Source organism: Oryctolagus cuniculus, chromosome 7 (genome assembly GCF_051225735.1).
Source record: "Oryctolagus cuniculus isolate XC-2025 breed Fujian yellow rabbit chromosome 7, ASM5122573v1, whole genome shotgun sequence".
In the NCBI taxonomy this organism is placed as follows: Eukaryota; Metazoa; Chordata; class Mammalia; order Lagomorpha; family Leporidae; genus Oryctolagus; species Oryctolagus cuniculus.
The window spans coordinates 37,440,324-37,462,040 of NC_142873.1; the positions used below are offsets into that span (position 1 = coordinate 37,440,324).

At 40.2% G+C, this 21,717-nt stretch overlaps 1 protein-coding gene across 3 annotated transcripts in view; it reads right to left on the reverse strand.

Moving 5' to 3' along the window:
* ATF6 (activating transcription factor 6) overlaps positions 1–21,717 on the reverse strand; it is a 221,715-nt gene that overhangs the window by 147,026 nt on the left and 52,972 nt on the right. For all 3 annotated transcript variants that reach the window (XM_089299668.1, XM_008265536.5, XM_089299669.1), the window contains 2 exons: positions 18,179–18,364; positions 17,172–17,263 (listed from right to left, as the gene is read on the reverse strand). In XM_089299668.1, the coding sequence (XP_089155794.1) occupies positions 17,172–17,263; positions 18,179–18,364 (278 nt within the window). The remainder of the gene's footprint in view (positions 1–17,171; positions 17,264–18,178; positions 18,365–21,717) is intronic.

Here is a 21,717-nt window from a genome sequence, read left to right on the forward strand (position 1 = left end):
TCAGGAAGGGAGGTGGGTTTCTGATTTCAACTGAAGTCTGGGGGAAAAGGCAGCCAAGTGATACATGATAAAACCACCGGGCAACTCCTTATAAACCTCTCTTACATACAATTCACTTGAAAGCCAAAACTAAAGAGCATCAATGGCATTTTTCACGCCTGCAAAACACAGTTCTGCACTTGAGTCTCTAAGCCATTTTTTTTAACAAATGAAAACTGAAGCTACAAGAAAAGTGAAACAACTGTTTTGCACAATTTTTTTTTTTACAAACATGAATAAATTAGATTATCTGGGGAAAGGACTGTCCTTGGCTCTGCTACCCTTTTGCAATCCCAGATTCAATAACACCTGGTACTTAGATGTATTCCATTTCTTCAGTTTATTGTCACTTTGATAAATGTGGAAAATACTTTTAGCCAAGAACTGGAATTAGATTTCATTTAAAAATCGGGCTGAACAAAATCATGTACACTTGGTGATTTGAGTTCTGACATTTAAGTTATACAATAACTTTTAACCTACAGCCAAAAGTGATATCATACAGCAAAATGTGCTCAACAATGAATAGAAAAAAAAAATTGGAACCAGATTTGGGGACAAGCTCATCTCAGGATAAGAAGCTAGAATTCTTTCTGTAAAAATAATGAAAAGCTCACAAACTTAGAGAATGCTGGAATAGAGACATTTTATTTCTAAACAGTTCCAGACAACTCAACTTCAATGCCATATGCCCTGTGGTCACCTTTTCCTTAAAGCATGGTCTCATAAGAAAACCACAGAGTAGCTGTCCCTTTAGTAGTATGAGTTACTCTTTCTCATTCTAGTTTGATGTCTCAAACTAAAAAAAAAAAAAAAAAAAAAAAAAAGATTCTAGATCCAGTAAAAGCATAGCCCCCAACCCAGAACAAAGAAAAACAACTGTCAATTCAAACTGTCAATTTCAAACAGTTGTTAATCCTCTTAAGACCAAACATATTTAAAACCTCACTGGGATGCTGATTTATTATGCGCAGAAAAGGAGGATGACTATGGTGACCTATAAACTAGAAAGAGGAAAAGACTGCAAAGCAATCAATTGACTACAGTCTCTGGCAGGAAAAGTTCCTGTCATAGGGTTGTGCTGTGGCTCTTACTCTGTTCAAAACAGACATCTACAAATTCCCTCAAGTATCTAACACAAACCCAAAAATGCAAGGTGTCTTTCTAGAGATTTAAGAAAATTTTTCTAATATACATAATCATCTAATTTAATAAATAGGTGCTTTTAGTGCTACAATTTCCACAGGAACTAATGTATAGAAAGAGAGAAATATAAAACCACATACTATCATTTTCAACCCTGGACATATTTCAAAATCACCTGGTTAAAATGCTTTATTTAGAAAACAAATGCCACAGACTCATCCTACCAGATTCCATAGGTCTTACATAGGACTCAGTTAGCAATCTTCTTAAGATTCCATAGTGATTATGATATACAGTTAAGGCTGAACATCACTCATTGAGAGAACTACTAATTTGGTTAAGTTGAGAGAGTTAGCAAAAAAAAATCACCCAAAACTGTAGAGAGGCAAAGAAAATTTGCAAAACATCATACTTTTCTGATAAAAAACTGCAGCCCATACCTTGACGCATTAGCCAACAAAGTTCAGAACACAACAAAGCGCAAATAATGGACTGCAAGCAATGTTTAAGAATGTTTCTCCAACTAGTTCTTCATTACTCAGTTCTGAAAAGGATGTATTTTTAGCACAACTTGTTGCTTCTTAAACTTTGTTGTTAACAGAACCTGTTGGAAATTCTTTTCTTTCTATCAAAATAATCTATTTTCCTATTCTCTTCCCTAATTTCCCCCTCTTTGGTTAAATTAATTCAGTTTTCCTTCATCAGGAAATATTTTTACAAGTGTCTAAAATGAATACTGCTCATTTCTCCTCCTCCATCAGCTATGGTTTGAATAGGATATGGCTACCAAACTCATATACATGGTTAAGCACAAGTGTCGTGGATTGACAGAACCAACCTTCCTGAGAGGAAGTTCTTGCAAGCAGTTATAAAAGCCTGAGTCAGATCCAGTTGCTCTTTCAGCTTCCTGGCTCTCCATGCCCCATTCCCTCACACATTTGCCTCCATGCCATTCCTCAGCCTCACCAGACTGCAGAACCACTGGGGCCAGTCCCGTCTTGGGCTGTGAACCTCCAAGACTGTGAGCCAAAACAAACCTCTTTTCTTCTTATGTAGCTTCTCTCAGGGACTGGCTATAGTAACAGAAAGCTGACTAATACACCATCCGCTTTTCTTTGTGTTAGCATCACAGTAATATCTCCACAAGTCTGAGATTCACACCAAAGATTGATAGGTAGGGGGAGATAAACTTGCCTGATGCTAAAATGGTCTTGAGGTTTAAACTGAAAGCAAAAACAAAAACAAATGTATATATCAAACAGCAAACATCAGCATAGAGCAGTGATGAAAACCATGAACAATATCAAGTCTGATGATATTTGAACACTTCTTTAAGTGTTCTAAGATTCTAAAAATTAAGTCACTTCCCTGCTAAAAAACATCTCTATCTCAACTTCATAAACATTAAATTTGTTAACCATTCGTACCATGCCCTTTCCAACTTCAACATGTATTTGAAGGATTAGAAGAAACTATGTTTGTAATGTAGAAACTAGTAGTAATGAGATAAAGAGAATAGCTATGAAAGCTAAGGTATCTTACAAAATGCATAGCCAGAAAAAGAAAATCTAATCAATTATCTAAGACCCCACGATATGAAAAGATTTCTTTTGTCTTTTCAATTTTTTCTTTTTAGGCAACAAAAAAGGCTGTGGGTCAGGAAATAAAGTTTGTCAACTCTTTATTTATCTTGGTTAATACCCTATGTCACTTCCTTTAGCACGTTCTCTCTCATTATTCTTCATATAGCTTTAATTTTACTCTCCTCTGTGAAGCACTTCCTTACAATAACTGTCTCCATCTATCTTCCCCTACTGAGTACAACTCTCACAGCATACACTCAATTATTTAGTACTTACATAAGACTACCTCACTTTAGCTATTGCTTCATGCCTTCTGCCTGTTGTAGGGAACAAAATGCCCCATATGAATATGACCTGGCCACAGCCTACATTTTCAAGGCTAACACTTACATTGCCTACCATTCATTCTAGGCTTATACACATTCAAGCATTCATTCCTTCAGCAGTCATCCAACCAGCATCCATCAAGTATTTGTAAATATCTACAAAGAGTCAAACACATTCTAAAAGCCAGTGAGTTCTAGCCATCCCTAACTGGCTCCTATGGCAGATAAAAGCCATTCCCTTTCATTCCTGAATATATTTACTCAGATTATTCCCTCTACTCATAGGTCTGGTGCTGTGGTGCAGTGGGTAAAGCCATATGTAGTGCCAGCATCCCATATGGGTGCCAGTTAGAGTCCCTTCTGCTCCACTTCTGATCAGTTCCCTGCTAATGTACCCAGGAGAGCAGTGGAAGATGGCCTATGTGCTTGGGCCCCGGCCCAGCCCTAGCTGTTGCAGCCATTTGGAGAGTGAACCAGTGGGTGGAAGACCTCTCTCTATGTCTGTTCCTCTCCCTGTCTTTAGCTCTTTATTATTTTTACTATTTTAATAATAATTTAAATTAATTTATTACTTATTTAACATATTACTTATATTAACATGGCTATCAAACCCTCAACACACAGGCCTTTTGAGGGATACCCAAACTGTTATCAAAACCATTAAGCCCCAGGTTGTATGATCTAGTTCCAGCTTTGAGTTCCTTCTGTGTATGTACAATCATGTCCTAAACAGCTCTCCTAAGAAAACAGAGACTATAACAATATGATTAGACCCATTATTAAAGTATAAAATGATGGCACTCAGGGCCAATGTTGCGGCTCAATTGTTAAGCTGCTCCCTGGGACACCGGCATCCCATTTCAGAGTACCAGTTTGAGTCCAAGCTGTTCTGTTCCTGATCCAGCCTTCTGAAAATGTGTCTGGGAAGGCATTGGAATATGGTCTAAGTACTTAGCCACCTGCTACCATGTGGTAGATGGGGTTGGAGTTTCTGTTTCCTGGGTCAGCTTGGCCCAGACTTGATTGTTGTGGCCATTTGCGGAACGAACCAGTGATGGGAGATCAATCCCTTTTTTTTTCTCCCTCTCTCTCTCTGCTGCTCTGCCTTTTAAATAAATAAATAAATAACTCTTAAAGGAGATGAGGGACCTTTCAGCAAAAAAATGGAGAAGCATAACAAGAGGTTTTAGAGTTTGAGGCATTAGGGGGACGCTGGGTAAATAGGGCAGTCTGATATCACATTGTAGAATTGAACTTTTGTGCCTTATCAGCATGAACCCAAGTTTAAAAATAAATAATGCACACACTTGCCATACATAATTAAACCTTAAGAAACATTTCCTGAAACCACTTAAATGTAAGAGACATCTGAAGTAAGAGGGTTTTGTCAAAGGTAATGTGACTGACTAAGTAGTCATCAGACTGACCAGACTTGATTTTTCTGACTTCATTCATGTTTTATGGATGGTAAAGAAAGCATCTAGATGTTAGCACAGGGCTCAAGGAGCTAGTCCACTCTAGGTAGTCTGTGAAAAAACTCTAGGTAACAGGCAGAGGCCTAACCTATTATGCCACAATGTTGGCCCCATAAATAAGAATTTTTAAAAAATGTTTTTTCCTCTACCTGGACGCCCTTCTCTACTTGTCAGACTAATAAACCCAGCTTAGCAATTCACTACAACAATTTTTGAGTGCTTACCACATACTATATACATTATGCTAGGTGCTGAGGACAGAAGAAAAAGAAGAGGAACAATGTAGAGCTTCTATCCTCAAAAACAATAATAACAAACAAATACCTAAAGTCTCTACTAGCAAAGACAGATATACTAGCAGATAACTAGTAAAATAAGTGCTATGATATGTAAACAAGATCATTTGGAAGCACTGAGAAGAAACACATAGCCCAGCCTAGGAAAGAGTTAAACTTGCTCATGCCACTTTTGAATGTCATAATAATCTCCTGTTTTAAAAAAATAGCTCCGCCACAGGGGCTGGCGCCGTGGCTCACTTGGCTAATCCTCCACATACAGCGTTGGCATCCCAAATGGGTGCCAGGTTCTAGTCCCGGCTGCTCCTCTTCCAGTCCAGCTCTCTACTGTGGCCCGGGAAGGCAGTGGAGGATGGCCCAAGTGCTTGGGCTCCTGCACCTGCGTGGGAGACCAGGAAGAAGCACCTGGCTCCTGGCTTCATATTCGGGGGTGAACCAACGGAAGGAAGACCTTTCTCTCTGTCTCTCTCTCTCCTACTCAAATTAAAAATTATTTTAAATTATTATATTAAAAATTAAAAAAATAGCTCTGCCACAAAAATATTTATTTTGTATCATTTGTCTAGTTTGACCTTTGTACTATATTCTTTTGTAATTTGGTTTATTGAAACACTGATATGGTTCATCCTATAAGATCTAATAAATAACATTTTCATTACTATTCAGTAATTATTTCATTTAGACTTCTTTGATAGATTATTGAGCATTGCACTTAATTAGTATAGGAGTTATTGCCATTAATTATTGATTTCTATCTTAATTGGACTGTTAATGAATATAATATGCATGTTAGTCTTTGAAATTTGTGGAGACTTTATGACTCATACAAGATTAATTTTTTAACATATCCATATATGGTTGAAAAACTTTGTGTTGCTAGACGCAGTGTTTATACATGGCCATTACACATAACTTTATCATGAGAATATTTAACTTCTCTGTATCTTTGCAGAATTTCTTATCTATGTAGCCTATCAATCACTGAGAAATATCCTAAAATTTTCCATCGTAGCAGTGGAATATCATTCTTCCCCCAAATTTCATTGCTTTTCTCAGCTATATTTTTAGGAATACACTTACTTAGAATGATATCATTCTGGTGAACTAAATGTTTTGTTTTTTTTTTTTATTTTTTTTTTATTTTTTTTTTACAGGCAGAGTTAGAAAGTGAGAGAGAGAGAGAGAAAGAGAGAAAGGTCTTCCTTTTCCGTTGGTTCACCCCCCAAAAGGCCACTATGGCCAGCACGCTGCGGCCGGCACGCTGATCCGAAGCCAGGAGCCAGGTGCTTCCTCTTGGTCTGCCATACGGGTGCAGGGCCCAAGCATTTGAGCCATCCTCCACTGCACTCCCGGGCCACAGCAGAGAGCTGGACTGGTAAATGTTTTAATATGTAGTAGCCATGCCTAACGAACTATATTTCTTCTTAACTATATTTGTTTGATATTAGCAGAGCAACTCCAGCTTTTTTTTTTTTTTTTTTTTTTGGCTACTGTTTGCTTTCTTCACCCTTTGACTTTCAACTTTTCTACAGCCTTGCGTTTTTAGGTGTTTCTCTTGTAAATATCACAGAATGACAATGTTTCCCTTTTAATGCAGAGTTCAGTCCATTTCCACTGATTCTGATTATTGAAAATACTGTAGTTTCATTTCTACAATAGTATGTGTTTTCATAATCTAGTTTTGCCTCTTTTCATGGCTTCCTTGGGACTAAGTCTCCCATACCATTCCTGCTTTTTCCTCTACTAGATTTTAAAATAATCCATTTTAATTATATTGTTAGAGGTGATCCCAAAACTGTAAAATGTTAAATTTCATTCAACAAATCTAAACACAATATTTTTATCTATCTCCCAAAAAAAGAATAGAAACTTAGAGATTTTTAATTTCAGTATCATCCCCAATTTACTGTCCAGAGATTTCTTCCATTGTAATTTGTTTGAACCTTACAAACTAGGCATTGTAATGTTTTGGATCAACCTTTTTAAAAGCTTCACACACATTCATTATTTTGATTAGCGTTGGCTATTCATTTTTACATCTCAAACCTTTTGAAGTCATTTTCCTTTATTCTGAGCTGCATTCTTCAGAAATCTTATTAATGAGGGTCTGTTAATGGTAAACTCCAATTTTAACTTGTCTTCGGATAGCCTCATGAGACTCTTACATGTGAAAGATAGTTTTATTAGGTATGGACTCAGGTTGAGTTCTTTCCCTCAAAACTTTGAGGATATCTTTCTGCCAATTGCTGGTCTACAATATACTGTTCTTTGGTTTTTTTTTTAATTTTTTATTTAGTAAATATAAATTTTCAAAGTACAGTTAATGGATTACAATGGCATCCCCCCCCCAATAATTTCCCTCCCACTCATACCCCTCCCATCTCCCGCTCCCTCTCCCATTCCATTCACATCAAGATTCATATACTGTTAACAGTTTAACAGGAATTCTTTGATAGGTAATCTGCCTTCTCATTAGTTGTTTTTAAGACTTCTTTGTTGCTTTTGTGGATGTCTGTTTGCTTATCTAATTTTTCTTATGTTTTTTCCCTCTGGACTTCTTTATTTATCTCAAGTCTGCCAGATCAGAGGATTATTGTCTTTCATCAATTCTAGTAAATTCTCAGCTTACTATCTCTTCAATAGAACCTTTATTCTCATTGTCTGTTCTAGCTCCTTCTGGAATTCTATTTTGATGTATGCTGGACCTTGTCTGTCTATTCTACCCACCTGTATCACTCTCTTTCAATATATTTGTTTTGGTTTGAAAAGTTTAAATTTCTTTTTATGAAATACTTTTGAACATACAAAAGAGCGGCACTAATAGCACGGAGGTTTTATGTGATCTCTCTCCAGCTCCCCCAAATCTGCACATTTCAAATAATAGTTGTACAGTAAGCAAAAGCAGAAAATTAACATTGAGCTATATATCTTATTAACTACTCTACAGTCCCTCATATTTCACCAACTGTCCTACTAATTCATTTTGGTGGTACAGGAAAACAGACCAGAAAAGCAGACAATATTTTTTTAAGATTTATTTATTTATTTATTTATTTGAAAGGAAGAGTTACAGAGAGGCAGAGGCAGACAGAGAGAGATAGAGACAGAGAGAGAGAGAGAGAGAGAGAGAGGTCTTCATCTGCTGGTTCACTCCCCAATTGGCCACAATGGTTGAAGCTACACCAATCCGAAGCGAAGAGCCAGGAGCTTCTTTCAGGTCTCCCACATGGGTGCAGGGACCCAAAGACTTGGGCCATCTTCTACTGCTTTCCCAGGCCACAGCAGAGAGATGGATCAGAAGTGGAGCAGCCAGGACTCGAACCAGTGCCCATATGAGATGCCGCCTCTGCTGGCAGCAGCTTTACCTGCTAGCCACCACGCCAGCCCCAAAAGCAGACATTATATGCACTTATCCATGTCTCCTTAGCCTTCTCAAATCACAGGGAGTTCCACAGCCTTTCCTTGGTTTTCATGATGCTGATCTTACTAGGTAAAGACTTCTAGGCTTAGTTCTTGATTTTTTTTTTTTTTTTTTTTTTTTTTTTTTTTTTGACAGGCAGAGTGGACAGTGAGAGAGAGAGACAGAGAGAAAGGTCTTCCTTTTGCGGTTGGTTCACCCTCCAATGGCCGCCGCGGTTGGTGCGCTGCGGCCGGCGCACGGCGCTGATCCGATGGCAGGAGCCAGGTGCTTCTCCTGGTCTCCCATGGGGTGCAGGGCCCAAGCACTTGGGCCATCCTCCACTGCACTCCCAGGCCATAGCAGAGGGCTGGCCTGGAAGAGGGGCAACTGGGACAGAATCCAGCGCCCCAACTGGGACTAGAACCTGGTGTGCCGGCGCCGCTAGGCGGAGGATTAACCTATTGAGCCACGGCGCCAGCCCGATGTTTTTAAGATTACAGGTTATTTACTTTGTAGAACGTCCTCCACTGATGTTTCTTCATGATAAAATTCAGACTATGCATTTTTTGACAAGAATAGCACAGAACTGATAGAAACACATCACATCAGGAAATATAAGTTGTTGATAAGTCTCATTAATGGCAATGTTACTTTGGTGGTTATGGAAGTATATATCATGTCTCTTAACATCTCTCATGTTTTTTACCTCTTGGTCTCTGTTATATTCTGTATAATTACTTCAGATCCATCCTCTCGTTCACTATTTCTTCCTTCAAATGTGCCTATTTTTTGTTTTAACCTGATCATTGCTTTCCTAATCATAAATTACTAATTAGAATATTTCTAGGGATTATGTCTTGGTCACTTCCAGTAAGTCTTTTGCTCCTTTGCTATATCTTAATTATCTTTGATACAAATTTATTTTATATTTTATATCTGGCAATTCGAATATCTATAGTCTCTCTGTCTGATTCTTCAGTTTATTTCCTCCTGCTAATGTTAATAGTGGCTTGTTTCCCAGTATGTTTAATGATTTCTGAAGGGCTAGAGATGTGTATTCATGTTTAATTGGATCTCTATCTGTGGCAATTTTTTTTTAGGAATAATGTTTAAAAAGGCTTCCTCTGAGAAAGATATGAATTTACTTCTGCAAGAGTCTAGAGGTACACGGAGCTGCTTGTACTACATTTCTGTCTTGTTTTGGTTTGTGTGTGTGTGTAGTCGGGAGGCAGTTACAACAGTACTATCAATTCAGGCTCAAATCTGCACGAGCTAGGAGCTTGTGGTCAAGAATTATCAGGAAAGATTTTTTTTCCTTTTTCTACTTCTACCCAACAGCCAAAATCAAGACAGATACATAACCACAATCTTCTTGTGTGGTATGGCAAACTACTTATTTTTTCCTCTTTTAGCAACCAAGAATGTCATTCTCAGGAAATTCCAGCTTTTGAGGGGTGGGAGAAGTGGGGCCTCAGCTGTGACTTTCCACCGTTTTTGTCTAGAGCTTTCCTTCCCGTTCCCAGACTCTGGGCCACAAAAATCAGAAAATAAATCCAGAACAAGCACCACTTCCAATGCCAGCCTACCATTACAGACTTGATAGAAAAACAATTCTGAGAGGTCCTAATTTAATTACAAGGGCCAGAAGATGAGGGGGAAGAGGGATGGGAGAGGTTAACCAGTTAACAGCCACAGGCTGAAAACAACAAGACTGTTCACATTCCTGAATGTATGTTCAAACTTTAACTCGGATCCCACCATGAGCTCTTAGACACCACTGCATCCTGTTTACAACCCTAACCAATCTAGAACAATTACTTCTCCTTATGGAATGCACTCCTATGCCAAAACTTTCCCCCTTCCACGGCAGCCCACCTGTCTTAGCTATAGCCAATCCAGGACTAAAGTAAATTAGCTATGCTTTCCTTCTCCAAAATTTCATGACAAAAACGTTCTGACCTCTAGGTGTAGCAAACAATTTTCCAACTGCTATTTAGCCATGTTACTGGTAGCTGTGAAGGTCTGTCCCAGGACCTGGTCCCTTTCTGGGTAGCATCTGTGACAGTTCAGTGAACTCTTGTTTCAGAAAGCCCTCAGTATCAAGAGTTTTGATTTAACAAATTCATGTTATCTTAAGTTTCTGGCCTCTGAGAAGTCCTTACTTTTTCTCCAATTGAGTCATGAGATTAAAGTTTTTATTTTCTTTAATATTTTGTTTGCAAAGCAGAGACAAGAAAGGCTGCACAATCTTGGACTGTGAACCTCTAAAACTATAAGCCCAAATGATCCTTCTTCCTTTCTGAGAAGTTCCTCTCATGTATTTTAGTTGTAGTGATGAAAAAGTGATTAATACTAGGCATGCGCAGAAGAAGGAAAATCTAACTGATTGAGAAGGAAACCAGAGCGCAGCCGGAACTTAAATATATCAGTGTCCTTGCAGAAGTGAGAGGTTGGCTAAACAAGGAAATCTGGAATTAAAAGCCCATCTTCACCATGCTGGCCTGATTCCAAGCTCCTCTAATCAACTTGCCTTGCTAGCGTTTCCACACGCCAGCTTTCTCCTACCTAATCCATAAAACTTTCCCCAGACTTCCAACTGGGGAGGCGGATGAGTCATATTCTTCTGTCTCCTACTTTCTCCTCAGAAGACAGGCCTCATACATTGCTTTTGTGTGCCACAATTATCAGATCTACTTTATTCAGTAACAACTAAAAATTAATGAAACATTAATAACTTCACTAAGGTAATGTGATCTATCCTATAAGAACTTAGGTTCTTGGGGCTAGCACTGCGGAGCAGCAAGTTAAAGCCCTGGCCTGCAGTGCCAGCATTCCATATGAGTGCTGGTTCAAGTCTGGGCTGCTCCACTTCAATCCAGCTCCCTGCTGCTGCACCTGGGAAGGCAGAAGAGGATGGCCCAAGTGCTTGGGCCCCTATACCCACTCAGGGAGACACAACAGAAGCTCCTGGCTCCTGGCTTCAGATCAGCACAGCTCCAACTGTTGCAGCCATTTGGGGAGTGAACCAGTGAATGGAAGACCTTTCTCTCTCCCTTCTCCTCTCTCTCTCTTTGTAACTCTGACTTTCAAATAAATCAAGAAAGAAAGAGAGAGAGAGAGAAAGGAAGAGAGGGAGGGAGGGAGAGGGGGAGGGAATAGAACTTAGGTTCCTAAATCAAAAAATGCTTTAGAAATCTCTAATTCAATTTTTAATTATCTGGCTAAACAATTTTATGGTAATTGATAAAAGGTCAGATAGAATTCATTAACTTTTTTTTTAAATCTATACAGTTTCTGCACAATTAAAACATTTTAATAAAGCTTGCTTAGGGTTTCTAGACAACAAAATCATAGATGTGGAAGTTACTCACTAAATAGCTCCTGGGGGTTCTAATAAAACTCAACTGAGAAGTTCCTGTTTCTCTTGAAGACTCTCAGACCACAGATCTCAGTCTTGTAGTAAAGAGACTGCAAAGGATGGGGCCAAGCAAGAAACACTTCTGGATGATGGAACATGATAGAACATCTTGATTCCCTACATTTCAGACAAGTTTCAGTCTCTCAAATCATTGTGATTCACTAGGCTTTGATATTTCACTATTGATGCCAAATTTTGTCTAGAAAAAATAGTTATTGGATTTTTTTACATTAGTTTGGGAAATGATTTTTTTACATTATTTTATTTTATTTAAGGAGTTTCACACTCTGTCACTCTGCCTTTCAAATAAATATTAAAAAATAAAAAATGAAAGGGGCCAGCACTGTGGCACCGCAGGGTAAGCCACCACTTGTTGCCAGCATTCCATATGGTTTCCAATCCAGCTCCCTGTTGATGAGCCTGAGAAGGCAGCAGGTGATTGCTCATGTACACTTGCAACTCACATGGGAAATCTAGATGGAGTTCTTCTCTCTTGACTTCAGCCTGGCCCAGCCATCTGGAGAGTAAACCAGCAAATGGAAGATCTGTGTGTGTGTGTGTGTGTTTCTCCCTATTATTTGTCCTTCAAATAAATAAATAAATAAATCTTAAAAAAAAAAAAAAAAAGGATTTCACAGCCAGTTCTTCCCTATTTCGTTCTTGGTGTCTGGAGACAATCCAACATGTTAAGATACTTCTGTATTCCTGCCAGTTCTTCTCTTTGTTGCTTCTCTCAGTTTAAGTCCTTTAATGTGTTTTTTAATTTTAATTTCAATAGTTCCTAATATTTTCACTACTTTTTGGTTTTCTGCTCCTGAAGCCTCACACAGAGAAAGAGCCATCTTAGCTGGATGATCCTCAGGATGTTCAGGTATTTAGACTTCCTCTGATTCTTAATTATCCTTTTGTACTGTTGGTTTAAGTATTTATTGAACACAGTATTTCTTCATAAAATGGGAAGCATTATTTCTTCCTTTCATAATGGACCAATCTACCATGGAAATGAGATCCATCAGCACAAACCCTCCTCCATCTCAGCAGGTGTAAAGATCATTCATTCACTTAAAATTTTTATGTTCCAGTTTTTTCCTCCAAATTTCTTTTGACTTATTAGGGCTTCCACAAGATGTCTCCCCTAACCCATCCCCACTTCCTGTGTCAGAAACCAAAAAGATGCTGCATAAAGCCTCCCATTATTTTACTAACAAAGTTAGTTCCTTCTATGTTGGCTCAAGAATATGGCTGATATTCTGTGATATAATAAGAAATACATATTTGGTGTCTGTTCCCAGGTACATGACACAGAGTTCCTAAAACCCTTGTCATTTCCTGAGTGATAATCATTAAAAGGAGCATCTTTTATTATTCATAAGCCCTGCCAACCATATCTGAGTTGATGCCAATGAAATAACTCTTGCAGTGTGACTGCCAGAAGAATAAGCCATGCTATTAGTGACTAGGAAATTTCAGCCTCATCCTCCAAACTCCAGGGAAGGGAAAGAGACTAGAGACTGAGTTCAAACACCAATGCCAATGGTTTAATCAGCCATGTCTTCATAACGAAGCCTCCATAAAGAAACCCAAACAATGGGCAATGGCCTAACAATTAAGATACTCATATCCCTTCTCAGAGTACCAGGGTTTCATGCTTGGCTCTGGCTCCTGAGTTCAGCTTCCTTTTGATGCAGACCCTGGGAGACAGCAGTGATGGTTCAAGTAATTAGCTTTCTGACACCCACTGGGGAGTTTCCTAAGATTCTCATTACTGGGGCCAGTGCTGTGGCGTAGCAGGTAAAGCCACCGCCTGCAGTGCCGGCATCCCATAATAGCGCCGGTTCAAGTCCTGGCTGCTCCACTTCCGATCCCACCCTCTGATATGGCCTGGGAAAGCAGTAGAAGATGGCCCAAGTCCTTGGACCCCTGCACCTGGTGGGAAGACCCAGAGGAAGCTCCTGGCTCTTGGTTTCAGATCGGCACAGCTCCGGCTATTGTGGCCAAATGGGAAATGAACCAGAGGATGGAAGACTCCCTCCCTCCTTCCATCTCTCTCTCTCTCTCTCTGTGTAACTCTTTCAAATAAATAAATATTTTTTTAAAAAAAAGATTCTCATTACTCTTCTTCCCCTACTTATTCCCTTGTCTGTTTGTCTGTCTATAACACCATTGTCTGTCTGTCTGTAACAGTAATTCTCAACATCTACTCAGTATCACAGACTTCCCATATTAAACATAAAAATCATTGTCTTCCGTAATAAAACTATCCATCTTTCTTATTCCCACTCTTATATTTAACAGAGATCACTTTTCAGTTAAATGTAACCACCTAGGAACAATTGTTGTTAATTACAGAGTTAAACCAATAGTATTAAGTAGAACAAAAAAAAATTTCACAAGGAGCACTTATAAAAAATGTTATCAAAGAACGCTCAGATTCTGAAAAACAATGTATTTATGCACACATCAACTTAGCATGCAAGTTTTAAACATGTGACTTAAGAAGTACAGTCACTGAATTCCACGAATGTTAAGTACCCATGAAAAGTCTCTATGAGGGTACCTGAAAAAGTCCAAGGAAAATGGAATTAAAAGAGAAGTTTATTTTGGTGCCACAAAATTGAAATCCAGGCATACTGTTCCATAATCTATGAACTTTTAAAAGCCCCCTCATGTATTTTTACTTAACAACTTGTCTGTTTCAAAAAATTATTCAAAAGATTATAAAATAAACACACATATAAAACAAGAATAGGATAACATAAATTGATTTTTTAAAAACAAGCAAGATGAAGAATAAAGGCTATGGTTTGAGCAAAAAAAAAAAAAAAAAAAAGACTATCCATCTTTCTATGTTTGTTATCCGAGATAACATTATAACCATTCAGGCCCTCAAGTAGACATTTTAGAACTAGGGAACAGAATTGTGGCTTAGGGGGGTAAAGCTGCCACCTGTGACACCGGATCCCATAGGGGCACCAGTTGGGAGACGCAGCCATTCCACTTCCAATCCAACTCCCTGCTAATGCTCTAGGAAAAGCAACAGAAGATGGCCCAAATGTTTGGGTCTCTGCACCCACATGGGAGACCTGAAAGAAGCTATGGGCTCCTGGATTCAGCCTGGCAACGACCTGGCCATTGCAGCCAATTTGGGAGCAAACCAGCAGATGGAAGATCTATCTCTCAGTCTCTCTCTCTTTTGCTTGCTCCTCAGTCTCTCTTTGTAACTAAAAAATAAATCCTGGCCGGCGCCGCGGCTCAATAGGCTAATCCTCCACCTGCGGCACCGGCACCCCGGGTTTTAGTCCCGGTTGGGGCACCAGATTCTGTCCCGGTTGCTCCTCTTCCTGTCCAGCTCTCTGCTGTGGCCCGGGAAGGCAGTGGAGGATGGCCCAAGTCCTTGGGCCCTGCACCCGCATAGGAGACCAGGAGAAACACCTGGCTCCTGGCTTCGGATCAGCATGGTGCGCCGGCCGCAGCAGCCACTAGGGGGGTGAACCAGCGGCAAAGGAAGACCTTTCTCTCTCTCTCTCTCACTGTCCACTCTGCCTGTCAATAAATAAATAAATAAATCTCTTAAAACATTTTAGAATTATCTTTAATTTCCTTCTTTTTTTCTTCAGGTTGTATATCAAATGTGAGGGTCTACATAAAAAATGTACTCTGAGATGGACCATCCTTTCCATAACCATAGTTTAAATTCAGAAGAGTTTGAAATCCATCAATATTCCATCAATGGTGTCTCTGCCAACAGTCTCTCCTCAGTCTACTGTTTTCAATACCATTCTCAGAGTCATCTTCCTGATATGTAAAGCTAATTATCTTACCCTCCACCTAAAAACCTTTACCTTTAGCCATCCATCTAGCCTCATGCACACCCCACTCGCCATATGTACAAGGTACTTGAACTTCCCACTGATTTTTCTTATTTTTTTTATTATTTAATAAATGTGAATTTATAAAGTGCAACTTTTGTATTGTTGTTGCTTCCCCCACCCCAACCTCCCTCCCTCCCGTGGCCCTCCCCTCTCCCACTCCCTCTCCCATCCCGCCCTTCATTGAGTTTAATTTTCAATTACCTTCATATATAGAAGATCAACTTAGTATATACTAAGCAAGGATTTCAACAGGCTGCACTCACACAACCACACAAGGTATAGGGTATTGTTCGACTAGTAGTGTTGTTTTTAGGTTTCATAGTAAAACACATTAAGGACAGAGATCCTATGTGGGGAGCATGTACCCAGTGACTCCCGTTGTTGATTTAACAATTGGCACTCTTATTTATGGCGTCAGCAATCACCTGAGGCTCTTGCCAAGAGCTGTCTAGGCTATGGAAGCCCCTTGAGTTCACCAACTCTGAAATTGTTTAGTCAAGGCCGTATCACAGGCCTTCCGAGAAAGGCACCTCCCTCCTTGATGGCCTGCTCCTTCCACTGGGGTCTTGTTCACCAGGATCTTTCATTTAGATTGTTTTTGCCACCGTGTCATGGCTTTCCATGCCTGTGAGACTCTCATGGGCCTTTTAGCCAGATCTGAATGCCCCAAGGGTTGATTCTGAGGCCGGAGTGCTTATTTGGGTGTTTGCCATTCTATGAGTCTGCTGTGTGTCCTGCTTCCCCCGCAGGATCATTCTCTCCCTTTTAATTCTATCCTTCATTATTTGCTTACACTGGTCTTGTTTGTAAAATCTCTTCGACACTTACCCTATCTTTTTGATCGGTTGTGCACTTATACTTATCACTTTACCAAGTGTGTTGGCATTGGTACATGCCTCCTTGATAAGACTGAGTTGAAATCCCCTGGCACATTTCTAGTTCCACCATTGGAGGTAAGTCCGAGTGAGCCTGTGCCGAGCTATGTATCTCCTCCCTCTCTTATTCCCACTCCTATGTTTAACAGAGATCACTTTTCTGTTAATTTTTAAACGCCTAAGAATGATTGTGCATTGATTACTGAGTTCAACCATCCCACTGATTTCTGAAAATGTCATGTTGCTTCATAATTGCGCCTGTATGTAGGCTGCTTCCTTTGCCTAACATGCCTTTCCCATCCTTTCCACCTGGCAATCTGGTGTCACATGTCAATGTTCAGATTCTTCTGTGAGGATTGTCCTTATCACTCACTCAACATGAAACACACTGAGCACCTCCCAATGACATGTAGCTTCACCTCAAGGAATTCATATATTTGTTTAACACTTTTTTCAGGCTGCCTTTATTACATCCATCACTTTACACTGTAGTCACCATTTTACAGGTTTGTCCTCCCAGCTGGAGCATGAAGTCTTTGAAGGCATGGCTCCTGTCTAATTACCCTGCACATCTAGGACACTGACTTGGTTCAAAACAAATCTATTTTTCTCTAGCTTATTACTAGAGCTAAGAATAACAAAAGAGGAGAATTGGAATTTTTGGCATCAGTATCCAAAATAGTTATGTACACTTACCTCCATGAGTCCACCGCTCAGTATTATAAATGGCAACACACTCACCTCATGGGTCCATAGTTCAGTATTACAAACGCCAACACTATCATCACACAGATGGCTCTTCGCTTCGGGCTGGGGACTTTAAGCCTTTGGTTCTAAAGGAAATGACCACATTAAAAACAATTAAACTATACTTCAATGTCATTAAAAGCAACACCCAGGATAAGAATTCTCTGCACCAGTTACATGAATACCTTTTTTATTTAAGAAAAAAATAAAATTCAAAGGTGAGGCAATAGCACATTTAAAAAGACCACGTAGAGCCTTTCACATAGCACAGAAAGAAAAAGAGAAAAGTAGAAGAGGGAAAACAACACAGCAGTCACTCTGTTGCAGTTGCCTCTTGACCCAAAGGCCAAGAGCTCAATGACTCTGTATTTAATATGTCCCCAAGGAACTCTGAACCACGTGTATAGTGTCTCTCCCTGTCAAAGTCACTGTTTACAGGAACACACTGGCGTATTCCCGTGTGCACAGGGGCAAGACAGAAAGAACAGTGTAAGAAGCTCCCCTCAGTGGGCATCCAGTCGGTTCAGGACAGCACTGGGGAGGGAAATCCTGAAAGCAGCCGATTTCATGAACAGAACTGAGGAGATTAACCTTCCTAGGACCAACACGGCTACAGAATGCAAAAAATGTCACAGTGATCAGAGGGGCAGATAAAGGACAAAACCCATTTTTCATTTTTGAGTGCTCTCTTTTTCAAAAAGGAAACATCTGACAGGACTATTTGGGAGACTCAATATGATTTGTTTAATCAGAAAAGAGGGTACCACGGTAAGGAGTGGGGAGAAACCCAGAAGGAGATATTTCTGTGTAGATTGGGAGGTGTAATTCAAAAGGACCTCTTTGAAATGCTTTATCCTTACTGCAACTTCTAGGACTTACTGTACCCTTATTTTCCTAGTACCACTGTTTTTCATAACATAAAATGTAGATATTTCTCAGATTATCTCTCAGAAAAAATAAACACCTTCCCATCTCACCCTGGCTCTCTCACCAGCACTCACCTCTGATACAACTTCGTCCAGCTGCCTCTTCAGCGTTCCATTTTCTTTCTTCAGTTGCTCATTCTCTGAAAGTGCTGCCTTTAATCTTGCCTCTAGCCCAAGCATATACTCTTTTTTCTTCTTGCGAGACTGACAAGCAGACTCTCGATTTTTTATCATACGTTGCTGTCTCCTTAGCACAGCAATCTAGGGAAAGTTACAGAACATTCTGATTTGAGAATCAGATGAAAACAGATTAGAATTTAATGCTTTTGGGGCCGGTGTTTGGCCTTCCATATAAGAGTATCAGTTCAAGTCATGGCTGCTCCAGTGCCGTCCCAACTTACTGCTAATATGTTTGGGATAGCAGTGGAAGATGGACCAAGTAAGTACTCAGGCCCCAGCCATCCATGTGGGAGACCTGGGTGGAGATCCTGGCTCCTGGCTTTAGCCTGGCCCAGACGTGGCTCTTGTGGCCATTTAGAAAGTGAAACAGCAGAGAGAAAATATTTTTCACTCTGTCTCTCCCCCTCTATGTGTCACTCTGCCTTTCAAATAAATAAAATAAATTGGGGTTTTTTTTCCACAAAAAAAAGCACTGATTTTTTTTTTACAATTTTTAAAAATAACTATTGTGCTGGCGCCGCAGCTCAATAGGCTAATCCTCTGCCTGCGGCGCCCGCACATCAGGTTCTATCCCGGTCAGGGTGCCGGATTCTGTCCCGGTTGCCCCTCTTCCAGGCCAGCTCTCTGCTGTGGCCCGGGAGTGCAGTGGAGGATGGCCCAGGTGCTTGGGCCCTGCACTCCATGGGAGACCAGGAGAAGCACCTGGCTCCTGCCTTTGGATCAGCGTGGTACGCCAGCTGCAGCGCGCCGGCTGCGGCGGCCATTGGAGGGTGAACCAATGGCAAAGGAAGACCTTTCTCTCTGTCTCTATCACTGTCTACTCTGCATGTCAAAAATTTAAAAAAAAAAAAAAAAAAGGAAAAACAAGCCATGCCTTCCAAACATTTAATTTCTATGCATGTCTATCTTATTTCTTTATTCCTATTCTGAATGCCAGCTCCTCCAGTAACCTAATTCTAAAGTCCCTCCAAACTCCAATTATTCTTTTTTTTTTTTTTTTTTTTTGACAGGCAGAGTGGACAGTGAGAGAGAGAGACAGAGAGAAAGGTCTTCCTTTGCCGCTGGTTCACCCTCCAATGGCCGCCATGGCTGGCGTGCTTTGGCTGGCCCACCGCGCTGATCCAAAGCCAGGAGCCAGGTGTTTCTCCTGGTCTCCCATGCGGGTGCAGGAGCCCAAGCACTTGGGCCATCCTCCACTGCACTCCCGGGCCTGAGCAGAGAGCTGGCCTGGAAGAGGGGCAACCGGGACAGAATCCAGCGCCCTGACCGGGACTAGAACCTACTGCGCCAGCGCCGCAGGTGGAGGATTAGCCTATTGAACCACGGCGCTGGCCCAAACTCCAATTATTCTTATCCACTTTGTTTTTTTTAATTTTCTCTGAACATTCTATGTCCTTATAATTTAGACAAAATAACAGAAATCTCTCATGATTTCAACTACTTCAAGAATGTTAGTTCCCCCTTTCCACCTAGATTTTAGATCTTATCGGATACAACTTTTTTGTTTATTGCTCACAATATGTACCATAATCAAAACACTGAGAAAAATAACTTATATTTTCTAAGCTAAGTTATAGAGACCATTTTTACAGCATTAGTCTAATTTCTTTGGAGGGAGATAGCAAGATTAAAACCACAAAAAGCACCAAATAATAATAAAAAAATTGATTAGTGTTAAGTACACAGATGGCTGAATTAGTAACTTCTATATATTTTGTAGTAATTTCTAAAAATAGCTATTTTACTGTGGGCATTCAATAACTTGACCAATAATTAAAGTAAAATGATTTCATGTAGATCTGTTTTAAAACAGGAAAATTTTCACCATGATACTACAGCTGCTAGAAAGAAAGGTTATGACAAAGCTAACCATGTGATCTCCTAGCACCGAATACTCTTACTGTCAACAACCTTTCAGTCACAATCACAAGGAAAAGAAACACTACATGAAATGTCCAAAAAAAGGCTGTGTGGGTTTTTCAACTGAAACGTCACAAGAATGCTATTTAAGGGATCTTCAAGAAGTTCATGGAAAACGTGAATTATGAAAAGCTATGCATAGGAGCTGGTGTTGTGTCATAGCGAGTAAAGCTGTCACTGACAACGTCAGCATCCCATATGGGTTCATGTCCTGGCTGCTCCTCTTCTAATCCAGCTCCCTGCTAATGCTCCTGGAAAAAGCAGCAGAAGATGGCCCAAGTACATGGGTCCCTACCACCCACGTGAGAGACCATGATGAAGCTCCTTGCTCCTGGCTTCTGCCTGGACCAGCCCCAGATGTTGTGGCTATTTGGAGAGTGAACCAGCAAATGGAAGATCTATCTCTCCTTCCCTCTCTGTACCTCTGACTTTCAAATAAATAAATAATTCTTAAAAAAAAAAAAAAAAGGCAAAAGAAAAACTGTGCATGAATTTCAAAGTTTTTTACCAAAACAAAAAACTTTTGATTTCTGCAAATGTTTTGAAGTTCCCTCATATGACCATCATCTATAAAACTTTTTCTACATAGTAACTATTTTACTTTTCAGTGACGTCAAACACATACACATACATACACACACAGAGCAAAGTCATGATGATTAGATTACTCATCAGTTTTAAACTACTCTCTGGACAATGTCACTTTGTCCAGTCTACTGTCACTTTTTGTGCTCTTCATCGTGACTGAGAATGCCAGACTCCATAAATTATAATACTAGAGTGCTCGGCCAGCGCCGCAGCTCACTAGGCTAATCCTCTGCCTGCGGCACCGGCACACCGGATTCTAGTCCCACTTGGGGCACCGGATTTTGTCCCGGTTGCCCCTTTTCCAGGCCAGCTCTCTGCTGTGGCCCGGGAGTGCAGTGGAGGATGGCCCAAGTGCTTGGGCCCTGCACTCCATGGGAGACCAGGAGAAGCACCTGGCTCCTGGCTTCGGATCAGCGCAGTGCACCAGCCGCAGCGCACCGGCCACAGCGGCCGTTGGGGGGTGAACCAATGGAAAAGGAAGACCTTTCTCTCTGTCTATCTCTCTCACTGCCAACTCTGCCTGTCAAAAAAAAAAAAAAAAAAAATACTAGAGGGCTGAAGAACACAGAACACTGACCAAGCACATAAAAGAGAAGGTTCCCAGATGGAAGAGTTTATACAACAAGTTAGATAAAAGGCAACCTTCCTTTAAAGCTAATTAATCTATGAAATTTGGGAAGGCTTACAGATGGCACACTGTTTAATAAGTTTCAAACAAGGATTAGGCATTTCTATAAACAATAAAAGCACCTGCATATTATATAGTATTAAAGTTTCATAGGCTGTCAATCCACATGCCTCGTACCAAAAATATGAAAACCACCTGTGGTCAAATACTTATTTCCTCCCATAGAAAAAGATATAATAGTTCTGAAAATACTCAACACTAAAAATAAATACATAGGGTAAACACAGTAAAAAAAAAA